Raw genomic sequence first — 26,766 nt, forward strand, 5'->3', positions numbered from 1 at the left:
ACAAAAAAAACATGTAGCTGTTTGTTGAGGGAGAAGTAAACCGGGCATCAAGACACAGCCCCAGTCCTAAGGTTGGGCCCTTCCTTGGGTGAGTCACACCATCTCTGGGGTATTATTGACCCGCCTGGGCCCTACTGTCTCTAAGGCAATGCCCTCCCACTGTCTAATATCCTACTATTTCTTAAAATATATTATATTTCCAATTCTGTGCAGAGGTGGGAAGCCAGACAGAGGCCCCAGCCTATGCACCACCCAACCAGGTCAGCATCCTGCCCCCTGGTTGCAGCATTCTGCATTCTACCCACCTTGAATCTTCTCAGGAGTGGCTGAGAAGACTAACTCAATCTTCCCATTATCAGGAAAACGGTCATCTAAAAAAGAAATCTTATGTCAACAAATTTGGAGACAATGAGACGGGAAAGGGTGGATGAATTTTGTCCTCATATTCCAACCAGGAAAACACCCTTCCCAAATCTCCAACAGAGCACCAATGACAGAGGAAGTATCAGTAGTTTCACCGTTTCTCTAGAAATTTTTCTGTGTTGGGTCAGTTGCCAGTCTCTTGTGAGACTGGTAATGATTTTGTCAATAGGTTGACTTACGGGTGGAGCGGGGGAGAACAGTGAGAGAAACACATGAGGCCGCCGGGGGTCGCCCGCCGAGGGGCCACTCCCCACACCCACAGTCTGGACTCGGGGCAGGGACCTCACCTTTGCTGGCGTTGTCCAAATCCTCCTTTGCAAACACAAGTCCATAGCCCTGAACAGCCCCGGTGTGAAACTGCAGGCGGAAAATGACGTCTCGGGTGGCCGAGCGGTACTTCTTGTGGTAGCACTTGACCTGGGGTAAAGAGGGTGTGTCCTCAGGGGAGCCCGTGCCCGCGGAGGGCGCTCGTCGGGGGGTGCACAGGCCGCAACCCTTCCAGGAGGGGCTGGGAGTGCGCGCAGCCGCCAGCAGCTCCCAACCCAGGAGACGGGCTGCAAACGTCACCGCGGCTTTGGTCCTTCCGGAGGACACCTGCGCTGTTCCAACAGGACAGGAATCCCACAGTCCTCCGTCCTCAGACGGCCCACACCTCTACTTTGGAAGACGGCTGAGGAATGAAATTCCGTGGCCTCTTCCTCCTTGTTTCATCTAAACTCTCCATGTTTCACCTTAAAGCCTTTCTGTTCTCATGAAAGGAGGAGGTGGTCACCACTTTCTGGACTACGCTCAATATTTATGTTGCGTGCTATAATTCAGAGAGAGAGAGAGAGATGGGGAGAAGGGAGAGGAAGGGAAGGGGAAAGGGAGAGAGGCCTTGGAATTGAAATTCCACTGCTGGGTTGTCCAGACATCCTGAATGGCCACTTGAGACCAGTCTCCAGAATCACCAGGGATGTGATTTGAACTCAGGCTGTGGCTCCGTGGCCCTGGGTCCCTGGGAGCAGCTCAGGCCCCTGGAGTGACTGTGCTGCTACGGAGGGTGGAAGCACCCCTTCCTGGCACGCGGCAGGGAAGGGTGGGCAGGGGAGGGGCCCTGGCGTCGTTTCCCACCTTTACACGGGGGCCTCCCTGCCCCTGCCTGAGGGGTCTGTGGACGGCGCTGGCCACGAGGAGGGCTCGAAGGTCACGGCGGGGTGGCGTGCTGCAGGAGAGGGGACCCTTCCTCCCTCCCACGGCAGGGCAGGGCTCCTTTCCAGGGTCCCCAGGGGTCCAAGACCAGAAGCAGGCTGGATCTTGCCCTCAGACACTCAGCAGAGGTGGCCACTCCGTGCACTGAGCGTGCCCGGGAGGAGGGGAGTCTGGAGGTGCAGGGATCTCAGAGGCAGCCATGCTCACAAGAGAGACTCTGCTCGGAAAAAGCCGGGCTTCAACGATTCTGTGCAAGGTCACTGACCGTCCAGACCAGCGATGCCCCTTAGGGTGGACCCAGAGGTCGTCTACCTTTGTGCTATCTACAAGGAGACAGTCTGATGAAAAAATGTAAACAGACCGTCAGGGGAGTGTTTCACGTTGACACACACGAGCTGAGCATTGACGAGGCGGGAGGTGCCAGGCGGCCTGTGCACACGCGGCCGGTGGGGATCGAGACTCAGGCCTGGCCTCCGGCCCCTGGCCAGGGAACCGGCCAACGAGAATTCTGCAGAAGCGTGAAGCCTTCAATCTGCTTTCCAACAGCAAATGGATCGCCGGCCGCAAGTCCTCTCCCGCCCCGTCTGGGGTCTCTGGATCCTCAGCAAGGCCCCCTCAAAGGCTGTCCTCGCAGCCTTCCTTCCAGAGTGTGCTACCCGCATCCTCACCCCTCCAAGGCCCTCGCCCCACACTGACCGCGCTGACCGCTCAGCAGAGGTCCCACACGTGCTGCGGTGGAGCCTCCCACGCAGAGGACGTGCCCATCTCTGTGGGGTGATGGACCCCCCCCCGTTTGCCTTTTTCCACTGGTACCTTGGAAGTACGAGGGAAAAAGGGGAGAAGACTGGAGAAAAGGAAAGAGAGTTTCAGGCGCACACCAGTCTGGCCCTTAAATCTTTATCGATACTGAGGGGAACTGAGGCTGTAAAGTAACCCAGCAAGGCCTCCAGAAGCTGACATCCACTGAGGGAAGCAGCCCCAGGCCAGCCCACGGGGTCACGCTGCACAGAGCTGGCAGCTCCCCCAAGCTGGCCCCAGGTGGGCACGGGGGCGTCGCAGGCGCTGGGTAAAGAGGCATACGCAGCCTCGGGCAGCGCAGAAGGCCCAACGACAGCTCCCTTACAGGGACACCTTCTCCTGCTCTGAGTTAAAGGGTTCATCTTGCAGACAGCTCTTGACGGCAGCTCATGCCAACCAAGAGCCCCCGGGCCCGGCTCCCACCTTCCCCAGAACCCAAGACGTTCTGTGGGCTCCCCTCCTCTGGTCTCACCATCACTCATCACAGCAGACACACACACACACACACGCGCGTGCACGCATGCGCACACGCACACACACACGAATTCCAGCCCACTCCAGGCACCGGGCAGGGGAAGGCAGAGGTCGCCACACGCCCTGGGGCACGGGAGGGACAGCAAACGGGTTCACCGTCCCTAGGCTGCTAGCTCCCAATCATTCTGGGGCACCGGCACCTCCCCAGGCCCAGCACGACTCTAGTGGCTAAAGACTCCCAGTGTTTCACACGACAAGGGTTCGGGGTGGGAGGAACAGAGGGGCATCCCACTGCCGCAGAGCAGCCGCCCTCCGCGCACACGTGCCCTCGCCGAGGGGTTCCGGGGCTCCTGACAACCCTCGCTGGCGGAGACCTGAGCCTCCCACACTCCCGCCCGTTGTTTCACCGCGGACTTCTCTTCCCACTGCTCAGGATGGTACCCGCCATCCCCTCCAGTCCTCTTGGCCACCTCAAGAATGACCCCCACTGTCTCCTGAAGGCACAGAAAACCGCAGACGTCTCGGTCACATGGGGTCCTGGCGGCTCCAGCTAGAGAGGAGACGGACCCACCCAGCAGGAGCCCCGCCCGGGGGCCTCTGGCACCCCCTGCAGAGCCAGCAACGATGCGTCATCCGCACCAATAAATCCTCGTAGCATCAGTGACCAGAGCCCAGACTCAGGCTCCTAGCACTCCACGGAAAGGACCGTCAGCATTTTGCTTCACAGTAGTGCCCAACATGCGCCTTTTAAGGTAGGAAGTATTGGTCACATTTTGCACCAATTAGAGATTGAGGTCTGTAATACCCCCTTCATCCCTCCAGCTTAGCAGTTCTGTTTACCTAGATCTCCCCAGAGAGTTTCTAAGAGCACATCCATCCTCTGCCTTTGGATCTTAGAGGATCTGCATTTGAAACAACAATTTCAACCCGCTTTGCTGGCGGCCCCGGCGGCTGTCTACACAGGCGTCAAGGAATGTGCGTGCTCGAAGACGATGCTACAACCACACAGGCTTAAAGATTTAATAAGCTGGACGGCTGCCTACCTCAGTCAAAACACCTGCAGTATCCAGCGCCAGCACTAACCATGATTTCACGTGGAGGTGAAAATGATTTCAGAGGGTGGCAAGGCTGAAACTCACTTCCTAAACCGTTAGTAGGTCAGCAGTACTGGCTGTGAAGGAAAACACAAGTAGATCTGCTGGGCTGAGATGCAGAACAGAGCAGGCCCGATCCAGGTCCAGGAGACCCACGGCACAGCGACGGGGAAGGATGCACACACAGCAAGTCCCAGGACAATACGGCACAACAGCAGTCCTTTAACGACCCCCGCGGGAGCAAATCCAGAGGGGCCTGCGGACGCCTTCATCTTCCCTGATCTTACGTAAGTGCCCTTAGCAAGAAACAATAAACTCAGGTGCTGTTTGTTTGCAATGGCTCCTTGAGAAAGGTCCCCTCTGTTTAGAAGTCGGGTCGCTGGAGCCAGGTCACGGAGCCCCGCCCCACAAGGACAGAACGTAAGTGGCCACGGGGTTTGCACAAGCAGAGGCGGCAAGACGAGGCATGTGGCTGGGAAAGTGTTTACAAGCCCATCAGGGCTCTGGACCACAGCCAGGCTCCTGACGGGCCTGCGGCCCATGCGAATTCCTTAGCGAGGTTACATAATGACACGGCTGTGCTCTCCAGCGCCTCTGCCCTCCCACCCGACAGAAGCATGTTTACTGAACACCTGAGGCTCTGCCCTTTAGAAGTTCTAGGGTGGACTCGAAAATCCGACCCTCGGTGCAAGCACATTGCAAAGACGGGCGGGCCAGGTGTGCAGTGGGAAGGTGCGCGGACAGGCCGGCAGTGTCCAGGCAAAGCTGGACAGCGGGTGGGTGTCACCAGGACCCCCAAGTCGAAGGAATGACAGACGGAGCCCCCTCCGCTTTCCCACGTAGCATTCTCAACCCAAAGAGCTCACGAGGCCTTACTTCTTGTAAACTGGACCCCTGTTACCTCTGTTAACCAGTCTCAATGCAGAATCCCTCATGAGGAAAGAGGCAGGTTTATCTGTGTAAGAGGCTGACATCTACCAAAATCAAGGAGGGGAAAAAAAAATCAAAGGAGAACATTCCGCCTCACAGGATGGTGACCAAAGTGTCAACCTTCCCTGGGAGCTCCCTTCCACTTTCCAGAGCAGAGGCAGGCTCTGCAGACGCCAGCCCAGCCGAGCCCTCTGCCGCTGGGGGGCTGGGTGGCCTATCAAAGCATTCTCTGCAGCTTAGGATTCTGTCCAAGTCACAATCATTGCCAAATTCTTGATGAGAAATTAAACCGCCTACACATTTGAACCTTTACACAGAAAAGGCCCTGAGACATTCCCCATCTGCAGCTTTCTCCACTGAAGGAACGCCCACTGGATTCGCAGAGGTGAGCACCAAGCGATGACTCCCTAAAACTGAAGGACAGGGCAAACCGCAGTGCAGGGGTCTCCCACGGTTCATCTGCGCCCAGGGCCTTCTCCCGCCTGCAGACTCTGGAAACCAGAGCCAACCTGCACAGCAGGAGGGGAGACGGCTCACGCTACTCCCCGGGAAGCTCTGCAAACACCAAGGAACGTTCTACCGCCCAGCTACTTCCCTGTGTTGATCCCTGAGGTCATTTTCAGGTTGAACCAACAGCCCTGGGATTCCAAGGAGCCCACAGATCATGCAGCATAATGTGTCCCCCAGAGATTACAGTCTGAGTATGGGGATGCCCTGGGCCCGTCCTCCAGGCCGGACAGCATGGCCTCAGAGACTCTCCTCCTCGGACACACTGGAATCCTCTCTCCCACCCGTGGACCTTCAGATCCTGCCTCTGTGCTCGCACACACACCAAAGCCTACTTGCACGAGAGTGATCTGCCAGCTCATCTCACTCAACAACTAGAACCTAAACTCTTGGAAGTGGGACCTGTGTGTGATTCCCGTTCACATCCACCATGTTACCTGTTCAGGACACACGCTGTGGGGAATGAACGAGAGAACGAATGACAAATCAGAGCCTAAGGTGCCGGAGAACCAATGGTACCTGATTTCACTATTAACCTTACTAGAATAGGTTTATTCTAGAAGGGGTTTATTCAATGGACACAGGTACTATGGGCTGAATTCTCTGCCCCCAGAATTCATATGGTGAAGTCTTAAAGGTGGTTAAGGTAAAGTAGGGTTATATAGGTGGGCCCTAATCCAATCTGACTGGGGAGATCAGGACACAGACACAACACACACACACACACACACACGAGGGAAGATGATGTGAAGACACAGGGAGAAGACAGCCATCTACATACCAAGGAGAGAAGCCTCGGGAGGTACCAGCCCTCTGACACCTTGATCTCAGACTTCCAGCCTCCAGGACAGTGAGAAATGTCTATTGTTTAAGCCACCCAGTCTGTGGTACTTTGTCATGACAGCCCTGGGAAACGAATACAAGAGGCTAGAGCTACTTTTGAGACTTCTTAGAGATCAATAGCTAAACTAAACCTCCTAGGTCATCATTTCCACGAATGGTGCAAGGAAAAATTACCCTGTGTGATGGAAAATTACCCATGTCCAGCTGTAACCCACATCGTCCTTCTCCCATCTGATAACGTTGCAAAAAATAAGTGCAGAGTGTACAAAAATGAACTGTAAACACAGGAAGTATAAATCAAATAATAATTCAGTCCGAAAATACTCCATGTTAAGAACATGGTGCAGGAAGGGGCTGGTTTTATCAAGTTAAGCGTTTCCTGTGAAGAGATCCCTATTTGCCGGCCTTTCCAACGGAAGCAAAAGTTCACAGACAGGGTGACTTCACGGCCCAGAACATTCCCCTCAAGAGACCCCATGGCGACAGGACACCTGAATGCCAGCCCTCTCGGGTTCCTGCAGCATCGCTCAGGGCTCATGCAGCCGGCTGTCCCCTCACGCAAGAGGCAGCTTGCAGTTCTTGCTGGGGTGTGGACTTGCCCAGGGACTCCCGCTTCAGGGGCGGCTCTGGGCAATAAGCTGGGGACGATGGCACACTGGGCACAGGGTCCCCTCCTGGCTCCCAGCAAGCGCGAGCCCCCACCCCTGAGGAGCACAATTACTGGCTCGGGAGAGGCTGGGACCAGTCAGCCGCCTGCCTCAAGGGCTGGGCACCCACTAGGGAGGCAGACGAGGTACCCAGCCATGACGCATCATCAAACACGGCCTCAGGGAGGGCACAGCCGTGTGCCCCAGTCGTGCCTGATGTGGGTGACACGGGTGCGAGGCATTAGCAAGACCCAGAGGAAAGGGCCATGGGGCCGTGTGCAGAACAAACCAGATAATACGGGATCTCTAGGGCTAAGTGATTGAGGGCGCAGGACACCCAGGGGATCCTATGCCACATACGGGAGCCTAGACCCTCTCCTCCCCCCGCGGGGAGGATGCTGGGCCGCGGCTGCGGAACGCCGTGCTCGGACAGGGTCACGCTGTGAGGGCTCAGGGATTCAGGATCCATGTGGGTAGAGGATCTGCACGACTGACGAGAGAAGTGGAGCCAGGGGACGCCAGGACGAAGCTCCCACGCGGAGTCTGGGGAACCGGTGGGGACGGTCCTAGAAAGCAGCAGAATGGAGGCCAGGGGGCTGGCGGGCACCAAGGGCTGAACCTGAGGCCCGAGGACCGAAGGCAGAAGTGAAGAAGAGGCAGCGTGGACCCAGCGAGAGAGACACGGGGCCAAGAGGACCAGCACTCGGGGGAGACAGATGCCCAGAGGACAGCAGCGCAGAGACCCGCCAGGAGCCGGAGGGGAACCGGCAGAGGGGCTCCACAAAGAGAAAGGGTCCACGTGACAGGGAGTGCCGCAGAGACGGCCACGGGGGTGCGGTCCCTGGGATGCGGCCGGAGGGAGGAGAGAGGGCGTGCAAACCATCCTTTGCCAAAACCTGGCCAGGAAAGCGGGCAGGCAGAGGCAGGGGTGCCCACGGGGGAGGAAGGGCCTGATCGCCGGGCGGAGAGGGGCCAGTTCTTCCTCCCCAGCACCTCCGAGCAGGGCTGCAGCCCACGTGCTGAGGCCCACACCAGCCTTCTTGCCATTGCTCCCACTTGGGCCTGTGCCGCACCCCACCTCTGTGCCCCCGTGACCGTGAGGGCCCCTCCCAGCGCTGTACGAGGAGGAGAGGTCCACCCACTCTGACGGCTCTAGGCCGACGGCCCCCTAGCCACACCGATGTCCGCCCTTCACCCTCCCCACCCGGGCCTCACGCGCCTCCAGAGTCTCGGGCAGGTGCTCCCCGAACCCTCGCCGGCCCGACGCCTTCACCTGCAGCTGCTGCTTCGGGATGTGCGGCTCAGCACCGAGCAGACGCACAAGTGTCCGCTGGAAGGGAAACTTTTCGAGCAGGGCTAATAATCACACTTGCGGACTTCCCGCAGAGAAGCAGCAAAGCAGGCACAGGGAAGGGCGAGTCCCGTTTGGCCACTGGCTCGAAGCCACTTACCAATATACCTGAAAAGAGCCATGGGCTGAGCACACGCGGCGACAGGCGTCTTTCACGTGGCCATGGGTGCCCAGAGGCACCATCTTTCATCTGCAGACGGTGCAGGCGACCACATCCCAAACTCCCAGGCCGGTGCCTCCCTGCTGCATCAGGGCCGGCTTCGACAAGCTCGCCGTGTGCAGGGGGACGGCTCCCAGCGCCTGCAACGGCACCAGCTGGCGGACACCGCGGGGTCCAAGCATGTCTGCCAGCGCCTCCTCCCCCAGCCCCGCTTCCCAGCTCCCCAGGGCCAAACGGCAACCACCCACCTGGGTCCCCTCAGAACGACCCCACCCACCTGCTCAGACCACATCCCAGCTGAAGCTGGGTGCACGTGATGCTCAGGTAGGCACCCTGCTCGCAGGCGGCGGTGCCGACGTGGGCCTAGGACAGCCGTGAGGCGCGTTAGGCGATCGCCCGGGGGCACGGGGAGGTGGTGGCCACCCCCAGGCCAAGCCTCAGTGGGCCCTCGGTCACAGCGCGAGGCCCTCACCCCCCGCCGGCTGCCCCAGCTCATCTCATCCCCATGACGCTCGCCTACGGTACTCATGCAGCAGAAGGGGGCTCGAGCGTGGACAAGACCCGTCTGAGGCCACCCAGTCCCCTTAAGCCGTAGACCTGCTGGGAGCCCAGGCGTGGGACCCAAGGCCCGCCCGGCTGCGTGATGCCCCTGTTGGGCCTGTGGCTCCCAGTCTGCTGTCGCTCGTACGTAGCTGCAGGGCTTCCTTCCTTCCACTCGAGACCAAGGGCTTTCTCCCCCGCGTTCTCACTGCCTCTCTAAGTCACAGTCCTATAAGGGTTACTCTCAAGGGGTGATTCAGGGCGTTTTCAGGACACAGAAAAGAGCTCTGCTAACACCACGTTTCCCAAAAGAAGACGGCAAAATCCAAGCCCTGCACGATCTGGCTTCAACCTCCCAGGACAAGTAATTCCCACAGGGTCATCCTCAAGGCCTGGGGACTGCTGCACCCCCTGCCCAGGGCCTCACGCACACCTCTGAGGGCGCTTCCGGCTGGACCCCCCGGCCGCCGGCCCCAGCCAGCAGGACCCACGCTGCGGCGCTCTCTGGATGTCCCGGCTGCGAGACGTCCACCTCCCCCGCCAGGCTCCTTCAGGACACAGACGTCCCTGCGTCCCTCCCTTCCTTCCTGTGCTAGGGCCCAACTCAGACGTTCCAAAAGCTCAAAACGGGACCTCTGGACAAATAACAGTACGAAAGGAAGGAGGGAGGGAAGAGACAGTGGGAGGGAGGGAAGGAGGAAGAGGGAAGGAAGGAGGACGGAGGAGGGAGGGGCAGGGATCCGGGGCAGATGAGGTGACTCGCCACCACCGGCCTCTGGGCTGGCAACCTTCTGCAGCCACCAGCCCACAATCAGGTGCTCTTTCTTGGAGGGGGAGCCCCTCCCTCGGGTCATCACGAAGGGACTCGGCCCACTACTCATCACGGACCCCAGGGAGCACCCAGCCTGGCCATGCCGACTCCAAGCCCTCTCCCAGACCAGGGGCAATGCCCAGCTGGGCGCATGTCCCAGCAGCAGCTCCGCCCTCTCGCAGACGCTCTGGGTCTCTTGGCCTCCTTTTTAAAGGAGGAAAACTAGACCCAGAGGACAGAGCTGGTGAGCAGACAAAAGTCACAGCCAGGTAAAGCCCCGGCTGGCGCCCGGCACACAGCAGGGGCCCAATAAGTGCTCAGCCCTTTGCCCAACAATCCCGGGAGGTCCAAGGAGACTCGGCCAGGGCTGCATGCTGGGTAGAGGAGCACAAGAGTAGGGGCGTCCCTCCCCTGCCCCGTCCCTCCCCTCTCTCCTAACCACAGAGATGGGGAGGCCACGAGCTGCTGTGCAGAGCCAGGAAGGGGAACCCAGCCCCAAGCCCTCCTCCCTCGGGGCAGCGCAACACCGTGGCTGAGAAAACGGGCTCGTGGAAACGTAGCAACCACCCTGCGCCTCGCTTTCCCACCTATGAAACGGGATACTGGCTCTTCCATCTCAAGGTCGAGGAGAGGGTGAAAGACCATGATTGTAAAGTGCTCAACGTGCTGACTTGGAAACAGAGCCGTCTTGCGGTTGGTCTGCTTCTTCTTCCCCCTCATGCGCCTTCTGGGCCTGCAGGTGCCTCTCTGGACACAGACCCCTGAGGCCTGGAGGTGGCAGGGGTGCCCCCTGGGGAGCCCGCCAAGGGGGCGTCAGCTGTGAATGTGCCCAGGATTTTTACCTTTGAGAACCTTCCTGAGAACACAGGATGGGGCAAGGTGGGAGTGCACCAACCACGAAGAAAGGGTGGAAACCCCAAACTATTAGGAGAAGTTAACGAGACTCCTCAAAAACACTGCATGAGCCACTTAAATCAATAAAAAGCCAACTTGTGAACCATCTTATCTTCTCGTCATGGGGTGTCCTGGGGCTCAAACAGATTACAGGAGAGCTATTCTGTGCCTGCAGGAAGCACGCGCGTGCCTTAAAGGTTTTCCTGATTTCAGACAAATTTCTCTTTGTTTAGATGCATGCACTTTTTTATATTCAAGATAGAAAAAAGGCGAAGGTGGAACAGAGCAGGGTGTTGCTTCTGCCCCAAGAATCAAAACTATCTGGAGAAATCACTGTTTCAGTCATAAACCAAGCTGCAATACACTGGCTGTATTTCCCACCTGGGCCACTAACGATAAATAAACATTTTATGTCTGTGCCCAGCCCTGGAAGGCCTAGGTCATGTTAAGACTGCACACCGTGCTCAGGTAACTGGAACCCTGGGAAGCGCAGTGGCTGAGCTAGGACTGTAATTTCAAGGGTGCACACAGCAAGCGGCTCTACCAATTGATCTGTTCCTTTCATTAAAATAGGTTTGCTCAGAAAATTAACCCACTGCCTTAAGGTAGAGGCGACTTTCCATTCTTCCCTCAGGTTTTGTCGGGGCCGGGGTAGGGTGGGAGGCGGCTTTCATGTTCTTGCTTTAAGATGACTTGCTTTTACCTTTCCAGGTATGATTACTGGCAGCAGAGGCAAGGCCGTGACACTCACCATGATGTCCCCTTTCAGGAGCTGGGCTGGCTCTATGGCGATATAGATCCTGCTTTGGTTTTCTGGGCCGACGTTGCTTTGGAATAAATGAGAAGGTACATCATTACGCGATTTCATGATTTAATGGAAAGAATACGTTCTGAGAAAAGCAACCCCACAATTGAAATTAAACAAACTATCCTGCTTGGCCCAGGAATCCAATTCCTCAGACTCTCTCCTATGAAAATGAGTCCAAAGAACGTATGAAAAACCAACAGGGCCAGGCAGGGCCCTGATAGCAACGTCACAGCCAGTGCCCGCCGGCCCGCCCCAGGCCCGTGCACGATGGAGCGCGCGGCGTAGAGAACTGGCATGCCGATGCCAGCAGCCTCTGTGGTAAGCAGAGGGGGAGGCTGCCCAAGCTTCACCGGTGCCTGGGTCCAACAGGGTCCGGACACGTGACAACAGTTCATTCTGAGTGAGAACACGTGCTAAGAACATTTTTTACCTTTATTCATTTTCCATTGATGTGCATAAAACGCTTCTCCAAACAAAAACAGCAAAGCAAATAAGTCTAGAATTAGTACATATTCTGGAAATGTCTGCCTGACCTTTGTCTAAACTGCAAAGGGGAGAGAAAGGGAGACCACCGTGGCCCTGTCCCAAGACCCCGATGTGTTTACTTCCACACGGTGTGCGGGGCCCTCTCCTTCCCCCAGGTCCCAGCGTCCACGTCCCTTCACAGAGCCAACTGTGTGACCGCGGCGAGACACCTGCTGGGCAGGATGACGGGGGCACTGCACCCACGGCTCCCCTTCCGTCCCCTGCTCTTAGCTCACCTGGTTTCCCCCCCCCCCACCCCTCCAGAGGGAGAGGCAGCCGGGAGCGGGCCCCCTCCCCGCCGGGCCCTCCGGAGGCCCCCAGGAAAGCAGCCACACTTACTAGATCCCCGACGTGTACATAGGCTGCATGGCTTGGTAGAGCTTGAGAAAGGGCCGGCATGCTGAAAGACACGCAGAATTGGCTATCAACACGCGGAACTGAGGGCCAGCGCCAGGCGGCGCGTCTCGAGACCCTCACCCCGTGGGAGACACCCACCTCCGCCAGAGTCGAAGTTGGGGGTCCCATGCAGGATGACGAAATGCAGGAACAGGGGCGAGGCGTTCATCTTCACCGTTCCCGACAGGAGCCCGCTGAGGAACTGCACGTACCTGCGAAGGGCAGCCAGCTCAGGGCCCCTGCACAGCTCCCGAGCCCAGGTGGGGCCGGAGGGCAATGAGGAAACCCGCCTGCACTTCCGGGAGAGAACCCATCCTGACCGCTCACAGCAAGGAGGGTGGACGCACCCCAGGCCCCGGCCCACGCTCTGCAGAGCATGGCCGAGCCCACAGCCCACCGGGCGTCTCTGGGCCTTGCACGCTGACGTGGCCGATGACCTGGAAGCACGGCCAAGGGTGCTTCCTGAGCGTGAGCCCTCACACGCGGCGCCTCTCGCTCTGCACCCCGAGTGCCGGTGGCATCGCTTCTGTCCATGGAACCCACAGCCAGGCAGGGCTGGGCCACGGGGCTGGCATGGTCTCCCCGCAGAGAAGAGGAAAGCAAGAGACCTGCCGTCCCATGGGCGCGCTCTCTGAACCAAACCACACCTCTGAGGGCATGAAGGTCACTCGGCTCAACTCTCAGTCCTACCCACCCCGCCTTCTGCTCACACTAGGAAGCCTAGTGGGAGGCTGGAGTCCACACCCCAGCCCACAGGAAGCCTTCGGATGCCACAGCCCACTGTGAGAGCCTCCCCTACCATAAAGGGCACGAGCCCGCCTGAGCTGCACTGCCCTCCCGTCTTCCGGCTTCTCTGTGCCCTCCCTCCTCAAGGCCCATCTCAGCGGCAGAGCGCACGTCTGCCATGTGCCGGGAGACCTGCCTTCTCTCTGAACACCACACACAGCCTTGCGCGTCATGCTGTCGGCCCCGCACCCTGCGTGGGTGCCTGGCGGCCTGGAGAGAAGATTGTACCCTGGAAGCATTGCCTCCCTGGTTCCTCCCAGGGCACAAGGTGGCAGCTGTGGCCCCAAGTGGGCACACACCTGCCAAGCTCTCCGATGCCGCCTGGCCTCGGCCTCTGCCACCACCTGGAGCGTGTGACTCCGGAGCAGAGCCAAAGCCTACCCTATCCAACATCTCTGTGCACCTCTAATGACTACACAGAGCCACGCAGGCGCAGGAAGGAAGCGTCCACTGAATCACCAGGCTGTGCGGCCAGCACGGCGTCCTCTATACCCTCCAGCCAGCCCACCGCAGTCCACCCCACTAGGAGGACCAGGGACCACCCCCGCCTCCCTAGGACTGAAGGCTAGTCAGGCTCAACCTACTTAGGTTAAAAAAATGCTGCTTTTCTCTCTCTGGCTTATTTCACTTCGCATAATGTCCCCAAGGTCCATCCATGTTATCACAAATGGCAGAATTTCATTATACTTTATGGCTCAGTAATACTCCACTGTGTGTGTGTATACACACACACGCGCACACACACACATTTTCTTTATCCATTCATCCACTGAGGGACACTTGCGTTGTTTCCGTATCTTGGCTATTGTGAATAAGGCCACACACAATAAACACAGGAGTACAGATATCTCTTCAAGAGCCTGTTTTCATTTCCTTCGGATATATACCCAGAGCGGAATTGCTGGGTCATGTGGTAGTTCTATTTTTAATGTTTTAAGGAACCTCCGTACTGCTTTCCATAGTTGCTGCACCAATTTACATTCTCCCCAAGAGTGCACAAAGGCTCTCTTTTCTCCATGTTCTCGTAACCACTTGTTTTTTCTTGTCTTTTTTGTTTTTTTGCGGTACGCGGGCCTCTCACTGTTGTGGCCTCTCCCGTTGCGGAGCACAGGCTCCGGACGCGCAGGCTCAGCGGCCACGGCTCACGGGCCCAGCCGCTCCGCGGCATATGGGATCCTCCCGGACCGGGGCACGAACCCGTGTCCCCTGCATCGGCAGGCGGACCCTCAAGCACTGCGCCACCAGGGAAGCCCTCTTAACTTTTTGATGACTGGCATTCTAACAGGTGTGAGGTGATATCTCCTTGTGGTATGATATCACTCATAATATATGGAATCTAAAACAGCCAAACATATAAAAGCAGAGAGTAAAATGGCAGTTACCAGGGGCCGGGGGCTTTGGGGACAGGACAGAATTTTTAAAGGGTACAAACTTGCAGTAAGTAGTAAATATGCCCTAGAGATACAATGCACAGTGTAGTAAATATTGTAGTATAATTATCAAACTTGCTAAGAGATATAACTTAATTATCCCAACCACTAAAAAAGAAATGGTAATTATTGTAACGCGACAGAGGTGCTAAGTACGGTTACAGTGGCAATCGTATGACAATACGTGAATGTAACAAATTAACCCCGTAAGCCTTAAATTTACACAATGTCATTTGTCAAATACACCTACATTTTGAAAAATATCGAATTTACACCAGCAATTCAGATGCAGTCCATTATCTCAAGCAGCTGACTTTGCATACAAAGGAAACTGAACAAGAGAAATTTTCTAGTAAATTTCAAAACCAAAGTTTAAAAACTCTACTTGAAATCTATCCTTTTAGAAAAAAATGTTAGAAAAGAACATTCACTTCAGCTTAGGGGCCCCTCCCGGTGTTTCAGTTTTCCTGGTGGCAAACAGCTCTTCCCTTTCAGAAGAGGACAAAACCTCACCCAAGTCACAGAGTCCAGACGCAAGCCCTGGAGGGCCCGGGAGGCCACGTGGCCGGGTCGTGGCTGCAGGAGCCTGGCCACCAGATGGCCCCACGTGCCTTCCCATTTTATCTTCTATGTCGACAGCAGACGTGCAGACACGAGAATATTCAGGTGACCTGTCCAGCTACTTTTTATCACCTAAGTGCCACGCACTGCAGATTTCTGGGTTCTCCAGCCACCCCCTCCCCACCGCCGGGTCATGAGCCCAGGAGAAGGGATCACAGACACTGAGCTGGGGCCATGAGTCGCCACCTGCTCTGGACAGCGGTCTCCCCTCCTCCAGCACTGGTCACCAGACAGCCCGCTTCCTCGGCCTTGTCTGTGGCCCGGCTGCTGTGTTTACTCTGTGGACGCCTGGCTGTTCGCTCCTTCTACACTGACCTCAGGTGGCCCTTCACTCTCTGGACATCCAAGGGACCCACGAGCACACAGACCGGGCATCACGGAGGGGGGTGAGGGTCAGTTTCCGTTTTACATTTTGATGCAACCGTGGAGGGTCCTCCCCTTGCCCTGACACAGCCTGGCCGGCGCCGTTGCCCAGCAGTCCGAGAGAGTATGAGAAGGTTCTTCTATCATGTGGCGTGTCGGCATGACCACAGAAGAATGTTGATTCCCTGCAAGCTCCCGAAGAAGGAGCCGGAAGACAAGGGCCAGCCCTCACATGGGGTTAGGGACCGAAGGGAGGGAGTGCCCAGTCCTCTGCCGGGGACCCAGACACGGACGCCTGCCCTCCTGACCAGTCCATCATGGAACCAGTGCAAAAAAGCCCTTCTCATCTGCCCTTTAGAGAAGGCTGCTTTATATCGATTCCCATTTTAGGTAAATCAAAGACGTCAAATGTTATTATAAAATGCAACTTACTTCTTCCTTCACATGCTTCCTTAATAAGGAAAAAATACAAAATTGTTTTATATTTCACGGCACTTTCTATTAATGAAGTGCTACTTTCCAGCAATTATACTGCCTAACTTTGTGGAGCTAAAGTCATTTTGGGTGCTTGTTCATAGGATGCAATACAAGCACAATTTCTGAGTCCAAGTTCTGGATTTTGTGATACTGCAGAAGTTTACCATAAGGCTTGTTAGCGGCATGACTGAGATCAGAACAGCCTTTAAAGAAAACCTCACGCCAACCCCATCACCCCGCCATCCACCTCCTAAGAGAGGGACAGGTGACAAGGGTCATATAGGTACTAACTTTTGTAAAGCATATGGACAGAGTGGAGACAGCACCCTTGTCCCTTCCTTCCAGCTGTGATGAGTGCAGTTCTGTGGCTGATGGTGGACATAAATGAGCCGGACGTAAGCCTGGGGGTGCCTCACCTGTGACCCCAGCCCACCACCAAGCACCCAGGCACGTCAGCATGGCCACCGGGGACAGCACAGGCTTATCTTGCTTATCTCCGGGGCTTTCCTCCAGGGCCTGCAGGCAACTACCGGCAAATCCGAAACTCCAGATCGCACAGCTGAGCAGCCGTCGGCCCTGGCTCCCCCGGTGACTGTGGCCTCAGCCCAAGGGGCACTCCTGGCCCCCTGGGGGCTCATGGCAGCGGGTGAGGGGACACTCAATGCCATAAATTAAGCCTATCTCCTCTCTATGCACCACCGATGAGTGTGTGTGATGGGGGAGGAGTAAAGAAAACCTTTGTATGGGAAAACACATTTTTCAAGAATTTTTCATTGGCGTGGCCTCATCCTGCTTTTCCCAGAACCCTTTCACACCCTCATCGGTCCCTCTGACCAGCAGGCTCAGAAGCTCTGCTGTGGGCCACCCAAGCGTGACCTGGAAAAGAGAATGTTGTTCTTAAGTCCCAAAGACATCACATACAAAACGCCCGATAAAAACAACAAAGTTCATTGCTAATATACGCCGTCATTGCTGCTGCAGTCAGCCGTGGAGCTAGCCACCGCCTGCACCGTGGGAGAGAGAGGACAGGTAAACAGGGCCCGTGTGGCAGGAAACTACCTGGAGAGCCGCCATCACTCCCAAAGAAAAACAATTCAGGCCACGGCTGAAAATAAGAGGGAAGAAGAGCAAAGGCCAGGATTCCACAATTAGTTCCTCCAGAAAAGTGTGGCAAGGATGAATGTCAACTCTTGTCTATGTGATACTCACCCACAGCACTGAAGGAAAGGTGTGTACGAATGAACGGACAGGGTGTCAGATGGCCCCTCAAAGCCCATCCCAGTGTCTTACCCGAAACAGAAAGTCCTCCCTGGTCAGCGCAGCTCTCACAGCCACACACGTCAGACAGCTCACCTGTCTCCCAGCTGTGCTCTTCTTTCTTTCGAGGGAAATAGCTCCCTGGGGATGAGGTTTTCCCCACTTCGTCGCAACTAGCAAGTACGATTAAGAAACCAAGCTTGCAGCTGGCAGGGCACTAACAGAAGAGCACACGCTTCCTTCAAGTTCCAAAGCAGCTGGAAATTTGCAGTTGTTCATTGCATTATTTATAACCTCTTTCCAAAGCAGAAACTTACATGTGGAGTTTCCCTAAATCTTCCTAAATATGTGAGTTGTACTTGACATAAGCTTAAATATCCCTGAAAACAAGCGTGAAATGATACTTTTGTAAGCAGAAGGAGCCACTGTGTCGGCCCATGTCTCCCTAAGGCTTCCCGGTGTCACCTCCATACACTCAGAGCGCCTACAGCTGCAGGCGAAGCACGGATGGCGGGGAGACGTGGGCAGGGCCCCATCAGCTCTGGCCTGTGCGCCAGACCCAGGCTCGCTGGTTACCTAACGTTCCCCGGCACTTCCCCGCCCAGGCCGGGCTGGAAGGATAACACACCTCAGACCTCTTGCAGGCGACCCCCTGAGGGATGGCCCCGCTCCTCGAGCCCGCCCTGCAAGCCAGGGCAAGAGGACGTGTGGAGTGGACGAGGCACAGGGAGCCTGCTGGCCTCAGCGGCCGCACTCCCTCAAAGACACATCCTCGGAGGAAGGATCTGCACATCTGCTTCTCTCGGCAGCCTTCTGGCTTCAAGTTCAAGGTTCTTTCAGACACTCAAGGCATCATGTCAAAAACTACAGAAATCTCAAAACCCAAATAATGCTGTAATGTTGGGGAACTTTCCAGCAATTAGAAACACCCAGGAATCCAATCCTGGTGTCTGCATGCCCAGACTTTTGGCCTCCCTTCCCTCTACCTCATGGGACACAGGAATGACCCCCGCCCAGGACCTCCCTGGGCTCCCTTCTTCCGCACACCCTCAGGAGAGGTTTGCTGTCCCCAAGAAAAAGCCGGTTACCTGTCATTTTCCACACTAAACCCAAAGGGATGGGACCCGCTTGTCCCAACTCCTTCGTGGAAGGGAAGGAAAAGCCGAGAAGGAAAGGAGGTCAGAATTTCATTATTTAACTCATCACTTCCATGATGCTGATGATAACTAATGCTGGAGGAGGATTTTCTTTAATTACTTATCGAAGTGAAAGGGCCTCCAAGTTAACGGGAGCCTCTCTGACACAGCAGGCTCAGCAGCCCTGCAGGAGGTTACCCCGGGGCCTCCACAAGTTGCTCCTGGGGTTTGCTCAAGGCGGCAGGTGCAGGGAAAGAGAAGCGCTCTTGCCGGACGAATTCTGCTGGAAGCGAGCAACCTCCAATGGGCCATTGCTGGCCCGGCTGCTGCAGGCCAATGGCTCGGTGGCTTTTAGGAGTGAGGCACAGAGTGACAGAGAATTTGCCGCCTGTCAAATGGACCTCCTGCCTCTCGAGCTCTTAAACCCAGTATTAATTAAGTGAAGGGCGGAGGAGGCTTACTGCTGAGGCTCTAAACTTCTTGGACCACAAACCCAAGCTCTCACCACAAGGTGGATTTTAAAATGGTTTCTTGAGTTCAGTCCTAAAACAGCCTGCAACGCTCCCTCCCCCTGTGGGCATTTGGGACCACGGCGATGGGTCCCATCACCACTGTGCCTGTCCCCACAGATGCGGTCATCACACATCCTCCGGGTCTGAAATATTCCTCCAGAGGTACTTATACATTCAACTCAGTCGCTCACCCGCTTCATTACGAGGTGGCACGCGTCTTCCGATGCAGGCGCTGGGCGGGCTGGCATTCCCCTAGTCTGTGGGTGCGGGGAGATTAGCCTCAGAATGCAAAACTTAACCCATGCCACCCTCATAAAATGTAAATACGACAGCTCCTGTCGTTCAATGATGCAGGAGAACCATGGGCACGTTAAAGTGAGATGTTTCCCTTTTTCCACACTTCTTCAATGGTATTAAAAAGTCTGAAGCATGGGGCTTCCCTGGTGGCGCAGTGGTTGGGAGTCTGCCTGCAGATGCAGGGGACACGGGTTCGTGCCCTGGTCCAGGAGGATCCCACATGCCACGGAGCGGCTGAGCCCATGAGCCATGCCCGCTGAGCCTGCGCGACCGGAGCCTGTGCTCCGCAACGGGAGAGGCCACAGCAGTGAGAGGCCCGCGTACCGCAAAAAAACAAAACAAAAAAAAAGCTGCAGTAGGTAGTAAGAAGAAAATGAGGCAAACATCCTTCCCCGGTGCACGCTGAGTTTTGGGGTGGGTTAGCCCCTGTTTACCCTCACGTCTCACGGAGGGGCTCACATGAATGTAACCATTTTGGAAACTGCTCAACCAAGAAATGACACTTAATGGTTCGAAATAGATCAAGGGTCTGTTTAACTGTAATACTAATAAAATGCTGGGTTTTCCCAGGCAGCTCACATGCCCTGTGGGATGGCCAGGGCACGGCCAAGCTCTGACCTGTGGGTCCTGCATCCACCAGACATTCTGGTCTGAACACAAACAGACCCAGCCATGGGATACACCCGGGACAAAGCAGGAGGTGCCTCTGGTGGTCCCTGAAATCCCTTTTTTCCCAAGTGGAAATACTGAGACTCGGCTCTCGACCAAAATACACCTGTGACCCTACCTCCTGGAACCTTCAGTCCACCCAAGACCACGGGGCCAGCCCTCTGGCACTGGGGGGAAAGATGCGAGGCACAGGAAAACCATCTTGGCAATTGCCCGGACAACGCTTGTGCAAATGCCCTGCCACTTGCTTTAAAATAAAAATGCAGGGCTCCCCTGGTGGCGCAGCGGTTGAGAGTCCGCCTGCCGATGCAGGGGACGCGGGTTCGTGCCCCGGTCCAGGAAGATCCCACATGCCGCGGAGCGGCTGGGCCCGTGAGCCATGGCCGCTGAGCCTGCGCATCCGGAGCCTGTGCTCCGCAACGGAAGAGGCCACAACAGTGAGAGGCCCGTGTACCGGAAAAAAAAAAAAAAAAAAAACCGCAGTGTTCTCGGTTCCATGCCCCCATCTGCAGAGGAAGTGGGTCTGGAAGGCAAGTGGCTGCTGGCTCTTCTCAGGCCACACACCTGACCCTCCTCTGGTTCTTCTCCACCTGGGCCTGCTGACAGCGTGGATTCGCCTGGGAGCAGGCGGCAAGAGGAAGTCTGCTCCCCAGGGTCCCTCTGCAGCATCTGCCAGGGGCCTCGCCGAGCAGGAGAGAAGGGGAGGTGGGCCAGGGGGCGCCGAGGAGAGAGAAGACTCCTGGGCCTCTGAAGCTGGCCATCAACAAACTTGCGTGTGTCGACAGCTTTACTGGACATAAGCCGCTTTCACCTGCTTCCTACTGCCCACAGACCCTGTTAGAGTGGCCGTGACAGAGACCACGTGACCTGCAAAGCCCAGAGCAGCCGCCATCCAGACACAGCTCACAGACCCCTGGTCCAGGAGACACCAGCCAGTCCCAATACAGAAATGGCACCAACACCAGCAGAGAGCTCGGAAGACCCGATGGCTACACGTGTGGGGAGGGAGCCCTGCGTCCACGCCGGAGCCAGCCAGGGGCCCCCCGGCACCCACACGCAGGGTGGCTCACCCTTCACCACTGGACACCGAGAATCCCTTCCCTCCTAATCTTGGCTGGTCCGGGGAGGTGCGTCTTCCGTCCCTACATTTTTTTTTTTCAATTGGAGTACAATTGCTTTACAATGTTGTGTTGGTTTCTGTTGCGTTGGTTTCACTGTACAAGGAAGTGAATCGGCTACCTGTATACATATATCCTCTCCCTCTTGGCCCTGCCCCCCCGATCCCACCCATCCAGGTCACCACAGAGCACCCAGTGAGCTCCCTGCGCTATACAGCATGGTTCCCGCTAGCTCTCTGCTTTACACATGGTAATGTATTTATGTCAGTCCCAATCTCCCAGTTCATCCCAGCCCCACACACTCGTTTTTAAACATAAAATCTCATTCACTTTTTCACTCTGGCTCTGGGACAGATACATACCGTTTCTGGGACGGCTGCATTAAAGCTGAAAGTTTATCATCATAAAATTTCTTCATTGCAAATCTGTCGAGGGCTTGGTCAGCACTGGGGGAGAGAGAGAGAGAGAGCGCACACGCTTTAACTCCATGGCCACCGCAGGAGGCCGGGTTGTGGGGAGTGACCTGAGACAGGCCCCGAGGCTGTTCTGAGTGGCTGGCACTCACTAAGAGCTCCATTTTGCTACACCCCCTCCCCAGGGAAAATCCACTTTAGCCTCTCTTCTAGGGCCTCATCTCCCCCAGGAAGGCGTTCAGGGCCAAGTGGAAGCCAGGTTTGCAAGGTCTGGAGTCCCCCCTGCAACAGCAGCACCCGATCCTAGGATGTGGCACTTTCTGTGCAGCATGTCCGGCAGGTGGGGGAGTCACCTGCCTGCCTTTTCTCACCTGTGGGCACAGGCAATTGGCCTATCTAAATAACCATCTAAAATAATAACGTTGTCTAAATAAGGGGCTGGGCTGGCAGGGGTGCACAAAAGCAAGGGTCACTTAGGAACTGAATATTTAACATACAGAGCACGTAAGTTTTTCAGAGTAAAAAGTATAGCTACATATTCACCTATACATTTTATTTTTTTTTTGATGTGGACCATTTTTTTAAAGTCTTTATTGAATTTGTTACAATATTGCTTCTGTTTTATGTTTTGGTTCTTTGGCTGTGAGGCATGTGGGATCTTAGCTCCCCGACCGGGGATCAAACCCACACCCCCCTGCACTGGATGGCGAAGTCTTAACCACTGGACCGCCAGGGAAGTCCTTCACCTATACATTGAAAAGTATTCCTTTTTCTGGAATTCACTCGTTTTATTAAATGCTGATAATGCATTTTGGTCAAGGTTTCTGTTCAGCATTAATATTGTTATCAGTATTCATAATATTAGCAACAACTCCATCTTTATGAACTCTTATCTTTCTGGTGCTGGTACCAGAATGTTCTTCCTACTTTACTTTGTGACTTGAAGTGTCTGTTTTGATCTGGACACAGTTTGTGACAAAGGCCTTAAAAACGTCTGCTCACTATGATTACTTCTGAGAACAGTATCTAAGGGAAAATAGTAGAAATGATCGAAGATGTATCGAGGAGAATTTGTTATCACGGCATGCTTGAGCGTACAAGGTCATTAGACGGAAGCAGCTGAAATTCTAAAGAAAACCTGCAAACGACCTGGATAGGCAGAATCGGTAAATGCTAAAATACATAATATTCTATTCATCTATTCATACTGCTAGTCCTACTAGTACCAGCAGCGTTAACAGCAGCTAATACCAGCCCCGATGCTATTCCAACTGTCTTACACGAAACGACACACTGAATTGTCACAAAACCCTGTGAGGCACAGCCATCATCCCCACTTCCCAGGTGAGGACCCTGAGGCTTAGAGCCTTTCATGTGAGTTGCCTGACACGTGAAGCTGAGACACACTTCGATTATTCAGAAAAAGTGGTGCGTTTAGAGACAGTGTCATTGATAAGCTGTAAGTGACTAAAGCTTAGCCTCTATGCTTTCCAAAGATGCCAGGACTGCCCATGGCGCATGGAACTCTGGTTCCAGACAGAGCTGCGCTGTTGTGAGCAGGTGAAGTCTGCTCTCTGACCAAATGTCTTTGGCTCAGCAGAGGGATGTGACGTGACCAGGAATCTCAATTTGTCTGGCACGCACACAAGTACTTATTATCACCAAGAAAGGATCTCATTTTTGCTCTGGGGTTGGGTTTCCTGCCTGGCAAGCCATGGGCTCCCCAGTTTGTTTCCAGAGAAAACATTTGGAAAGTCAAATTTCACTCCTTAACGCTAGAAAGGAAAGGGTTTATCGGCTAATGTGAATAGGCTTATATTTCCTCAGAATGGAGCGGTTCATACTTCACAAAGTGGCCATTGAACAGAGAGAGCCAACGCAGATGCAAAACCCATAAAGAATGATATTTCTGAACTGGGTCTCAGTGTGAGCGGAGACGTGTGCTCGGAAAGGGCATCTGGGTCCACCAGCACGGCCAGCGCCAGGAGGGCTAGCACGCGGCCGCTGCCTCACTCGCTGGCCTCGCGGTGCCTGTCGTCCCCAGTGGACGGGACCGGCCTCCTGCTGGCGGCACCCACACGCCCACGGCGCACCTCCTGAGAACCGGGCCAGACCAGGCTTCCCGCTCACGGGCCATGAGATCATGAGCAAGCTGCCTAAGTCCACCAAGCCTCAGTTTCCTCATCTGTGAAGTGGGAGCAATCACTGCTCGCTCCTAGATTACCTGGGAGGATTGAGCAACAAAAAGGAAACGTGCAAAGTGCTTCCCAGAGGCCCACTGCATACAAACATGGCAACCATGCATGCAAACCATGGCGGCCGTGGCCACGGCCATGTACAGAATTTGAGGCAACCAGTGAGACAGCACTGCTCTTCTTTACTAACGGTAATGTTTGTCCCTATCGTTCTTGTCAGAGAGTGACAGTGCACTCACTTTATCTTTGATGCCTCCATGAAGTCTTCAGTGTGAATCACTGCACACCTACGACAGTGTCTTTCTCACAAGTGCAAACCCTTAGCTGCAGCTGAGTTTCTAGGCACCAGAGACACAAGCCTCGGCCTCCAGGTCAGCTCCCAGGCTGACCGCCCCCCGCCCACCCAGCCTCAGAGCATCTCGATGCCCAGGGCAGTGAGGACGCTTCTCTCTTACCTGGCCGAGACGTTGGTGAAGTGCATGTAAGATGATATGACCACGCCGATGCGTCCCTTTCCGCCCTGCAGGAGACAACAGAGGTCATTAGAACAGGAAAGCACTCGTTCATGCACAGGATGGCAAAGAGCCTGCCTCGGAGGGGAAGCCAGCGTTACCCGCCTCTGGTCCCTGTTCTGGGGGACGGCAGCACCCAACTCAGCAGAGAACACACATATGGGGTGCTGATGGCAGGAGCAGGTGCTATCCGGGACATCCGAGGACACCCCCGAGGGCAGGTCTGCACAGGGGCGGCCAGTCAGTTCCTCATTTCCCAGTGAGGCTGGAAAAAACCGTGTTGGGCGGAAGCCATTAGCGTGACTTAATCACCCAGGTGAGAGAGACCCGAACGCCCCATTCACAGGCTGAGAGGGCTTTGAGGGCTGCACACAGAGCCCTGAGACGTCCAGAGTAGCAGGACAGCAGGTCCCAGGATGCTGCCAGCATCACTGTCCCCACCTACCCAGCCCTGCCCTGTCACACACAGGGGACCCCCATCCGAGGCAGCGTCATGGAAAATGCATCACTCGACCCGTAACCACAGACATGCACAGCCCGGACAAGGCAGCCGGCAGGGCCTCGGACCAACACTGCCAACAGGAGAAGGTGCCTGGGAGCACCGCAGCTCCGTGACAGGCCACCTCGACCAGAACCGTGGACTGCCACCTTCTGAAACACACTGCCATGACCCAGAACGGCGACCAGCAAACCACAGCCCACCAGCCCACTTCTGCCCACCACTTGTGTCCCTATGAGTTAAGAGCCACCTTAACATGTTTAAACAGTTGAAGAAAAATCAAAAGAATAGTATTCCAATGACACATGAAAATCATACGAAGTCCAAATGTCAGTGTTCATAAATAAGGTTTGATTGGGACCCAGCACGCCTGTTTGTTTAGGAGCTATTTCCACATGGCAGCGGCAGGTGGAAGGAAGTAGACTGTGGTGCCCCAAAGCCTTGAAAGTCCTGTCTGGGTCTTTCAGGAAGAGGCAGCAACCCCTGATCTAGAGTCCCATAAGCCACCATGGCTGTGACAACACCGTGCAGATCGTACGTCTATTCTTGAAAGGGAACGATGGAGGAAATTCAGGTCCAAATCTGGCGTGTGACCGTCACCCAGGAGCGATCTCCTCTCTGTCTCATCAAGGGCAGGCCTTACAGAAACTCAGTGCAGACACACACTCAGTCCTTCACTGCTGAACCCTGGCACCTGCAGTTGTCACTGCGCAGCTACTGGTATGTTTCTTGTATAAATTCACCTGCAAGTCAGGCACGCGGGGCGGCTTCACTGCCCCCATCTCCAGTGCTTTTCATTACGTGCGCACAGGAAGTCTTCGAGCGCAAACAACGTTCTTTAGGACCAGAACAGCTTTTGTCTGCTCTTACCAAAAATCAGAATCGCTGACTACACAAGTCCCAGCGAGTATCCTCCACCAACAACTCAAGACTAACCCGTGTGGAGGTGGGTGAAACTGTCCAGCAGAACCGCAGGCAATTTCTACTCCAAACTAGTGTGAGGGGGGACTTGGGAACAAACACCACCCTTTGTATCCGGCAGGGAGACAGGGGTCTCACAGTCTGGCCTTAGTCTGCCCTCCCCAGGCCAAGACGGTATTCCTGGCACTCCTGGCAGTAAGAGCACATTCTGCAGGGCTGGCAGGTTTTGGGGAAAGTCAGCAATCTCACCCCCCGCAGCAACTATGATGAACTTCCCTTAATGTCAACATCTGTAAGTTCAAATCACCAGAGGGCTTCTCTCTCATGGCATGTTTTCTAGCTCATCTTGGAAAGGGTTCATAGGCCACCAGAATTAGGGCAAGAGATGAGCAAACTGTTCCCCAAAAGTTTCAACATGTTCCAGTTTAATCCCACCAACAAGACGTTTCCCAAGAGGCAAGCGTAGTTTAGAGGAGGGACACGTTTTAGAGAACTCTGTGAGCTAAGTTCGTCACTTGTGGCCCGGATGTTGTAAATAATATTATAATTTGTTCCATTAAAAAAGTGAACTGAAATGGAATGCATGGTGAAGGGGGTGCGTCTCAAGGCCCAGGGACCGGCATTCTCTGGAGACACAGCCGGCAGCAGGTCTGGGTGCACCGGGCGGGCATTTCTCCCCAGGGTCAGGCACTGCGGCTGCTCCGGGTGGGTTAGGGGCCACTGCCTCACAGGCCTGCGAAGGGATCTTAGGCAACAACGGCCCCTCAGTATTACCCTCACTGTGTCAAAATCACCAAGCCAAGCCCAGTGAAAAATACAGACGTTTTTTAATTGACAAGAATTGTTTTTTTTTTAAAGTCTCTTTCTTTCAGTTTTCACCAAAACATGAATGTGGAGAGAAGCTCCTCCATATAACACAGTCCTTGAATAAAAGCTCTGGTTAACTTAATTTAGTAAGAGAATTAACGGGACTCCCTGGCTGTCTGAGGGAGAATGTAATCAGGTTAGATGTCAGAAGAAGGAACAAAAGCAGAGAGCAGCAAACGCACTGTGTGCTCCCAGCGGCTCTTCCTCCGGGCCGAGTGACCCTCAAATGCCCCAAGCGTGGGAGCTCTGGACATGGTCAGCCACTGTCTACCCTCCTTATTCTACAGGCAGATCTCAGTGC

General features: G+C 55.2%; 1 protein-coding gene across 3 annotated transcripts in view; it reads right to left on the reverse strand.

Moving 5' to 3' along the window:
• TNS3 (tensin 3) overlaps window positions 1-26,766 on the reverse strand; it is a 227,344-nt gene that overhangs the window by 95,279 nt on the left and 105,299 nt on the right. For all 3 annotated transcript variants that reach the window (XM_060157465.1, XM_060157464.1, XM_060157463.1), the window contains 7 exons: window positions 24,122-24,186; window positions 21,421-21,504; window positions 12,492-12,604; window positions 12,336-12,396; window positions 11,415-11,490; window positions 711-840; window positions 306-371 (listed from right to left, as the gene is read on the reverse strand). In XM_060157465.1, the coding sequence (XP_060013448.1) occupies window positions 306-371; window positions 711-840; window positions 11,415-11,490; window positions 12,336-12,396; window positions 12,492-12,604; window positions 21,421-21,504; window positions 24,122-24,186 (595 nt within the window). The remainder of the gene's footprint in view (window positions 1-305; window positions 372-710; window positions 841-11,414; window positions 11,491-12,335; window positions 12,397-12,491; window positions 12,605-21,420; window positions 21,505-24,121; window positions 24,187-26,766) is intronic.

Source organism: Lagenorhynchus albirostris, chromosome 8 (genome assembly GCF_949774975.1).
Source record: "Lagenorhynchus albirostris chromosome 8, mLagAlb1.1, whole genome shotgun sequence".
Lineage (NCBI taxonomy): Eukaryota > Metazoa > Chordata > Mammalia > Artiodactyla > Delphinidae > Lagenorhynchus > Lagenorhynchus albirostris.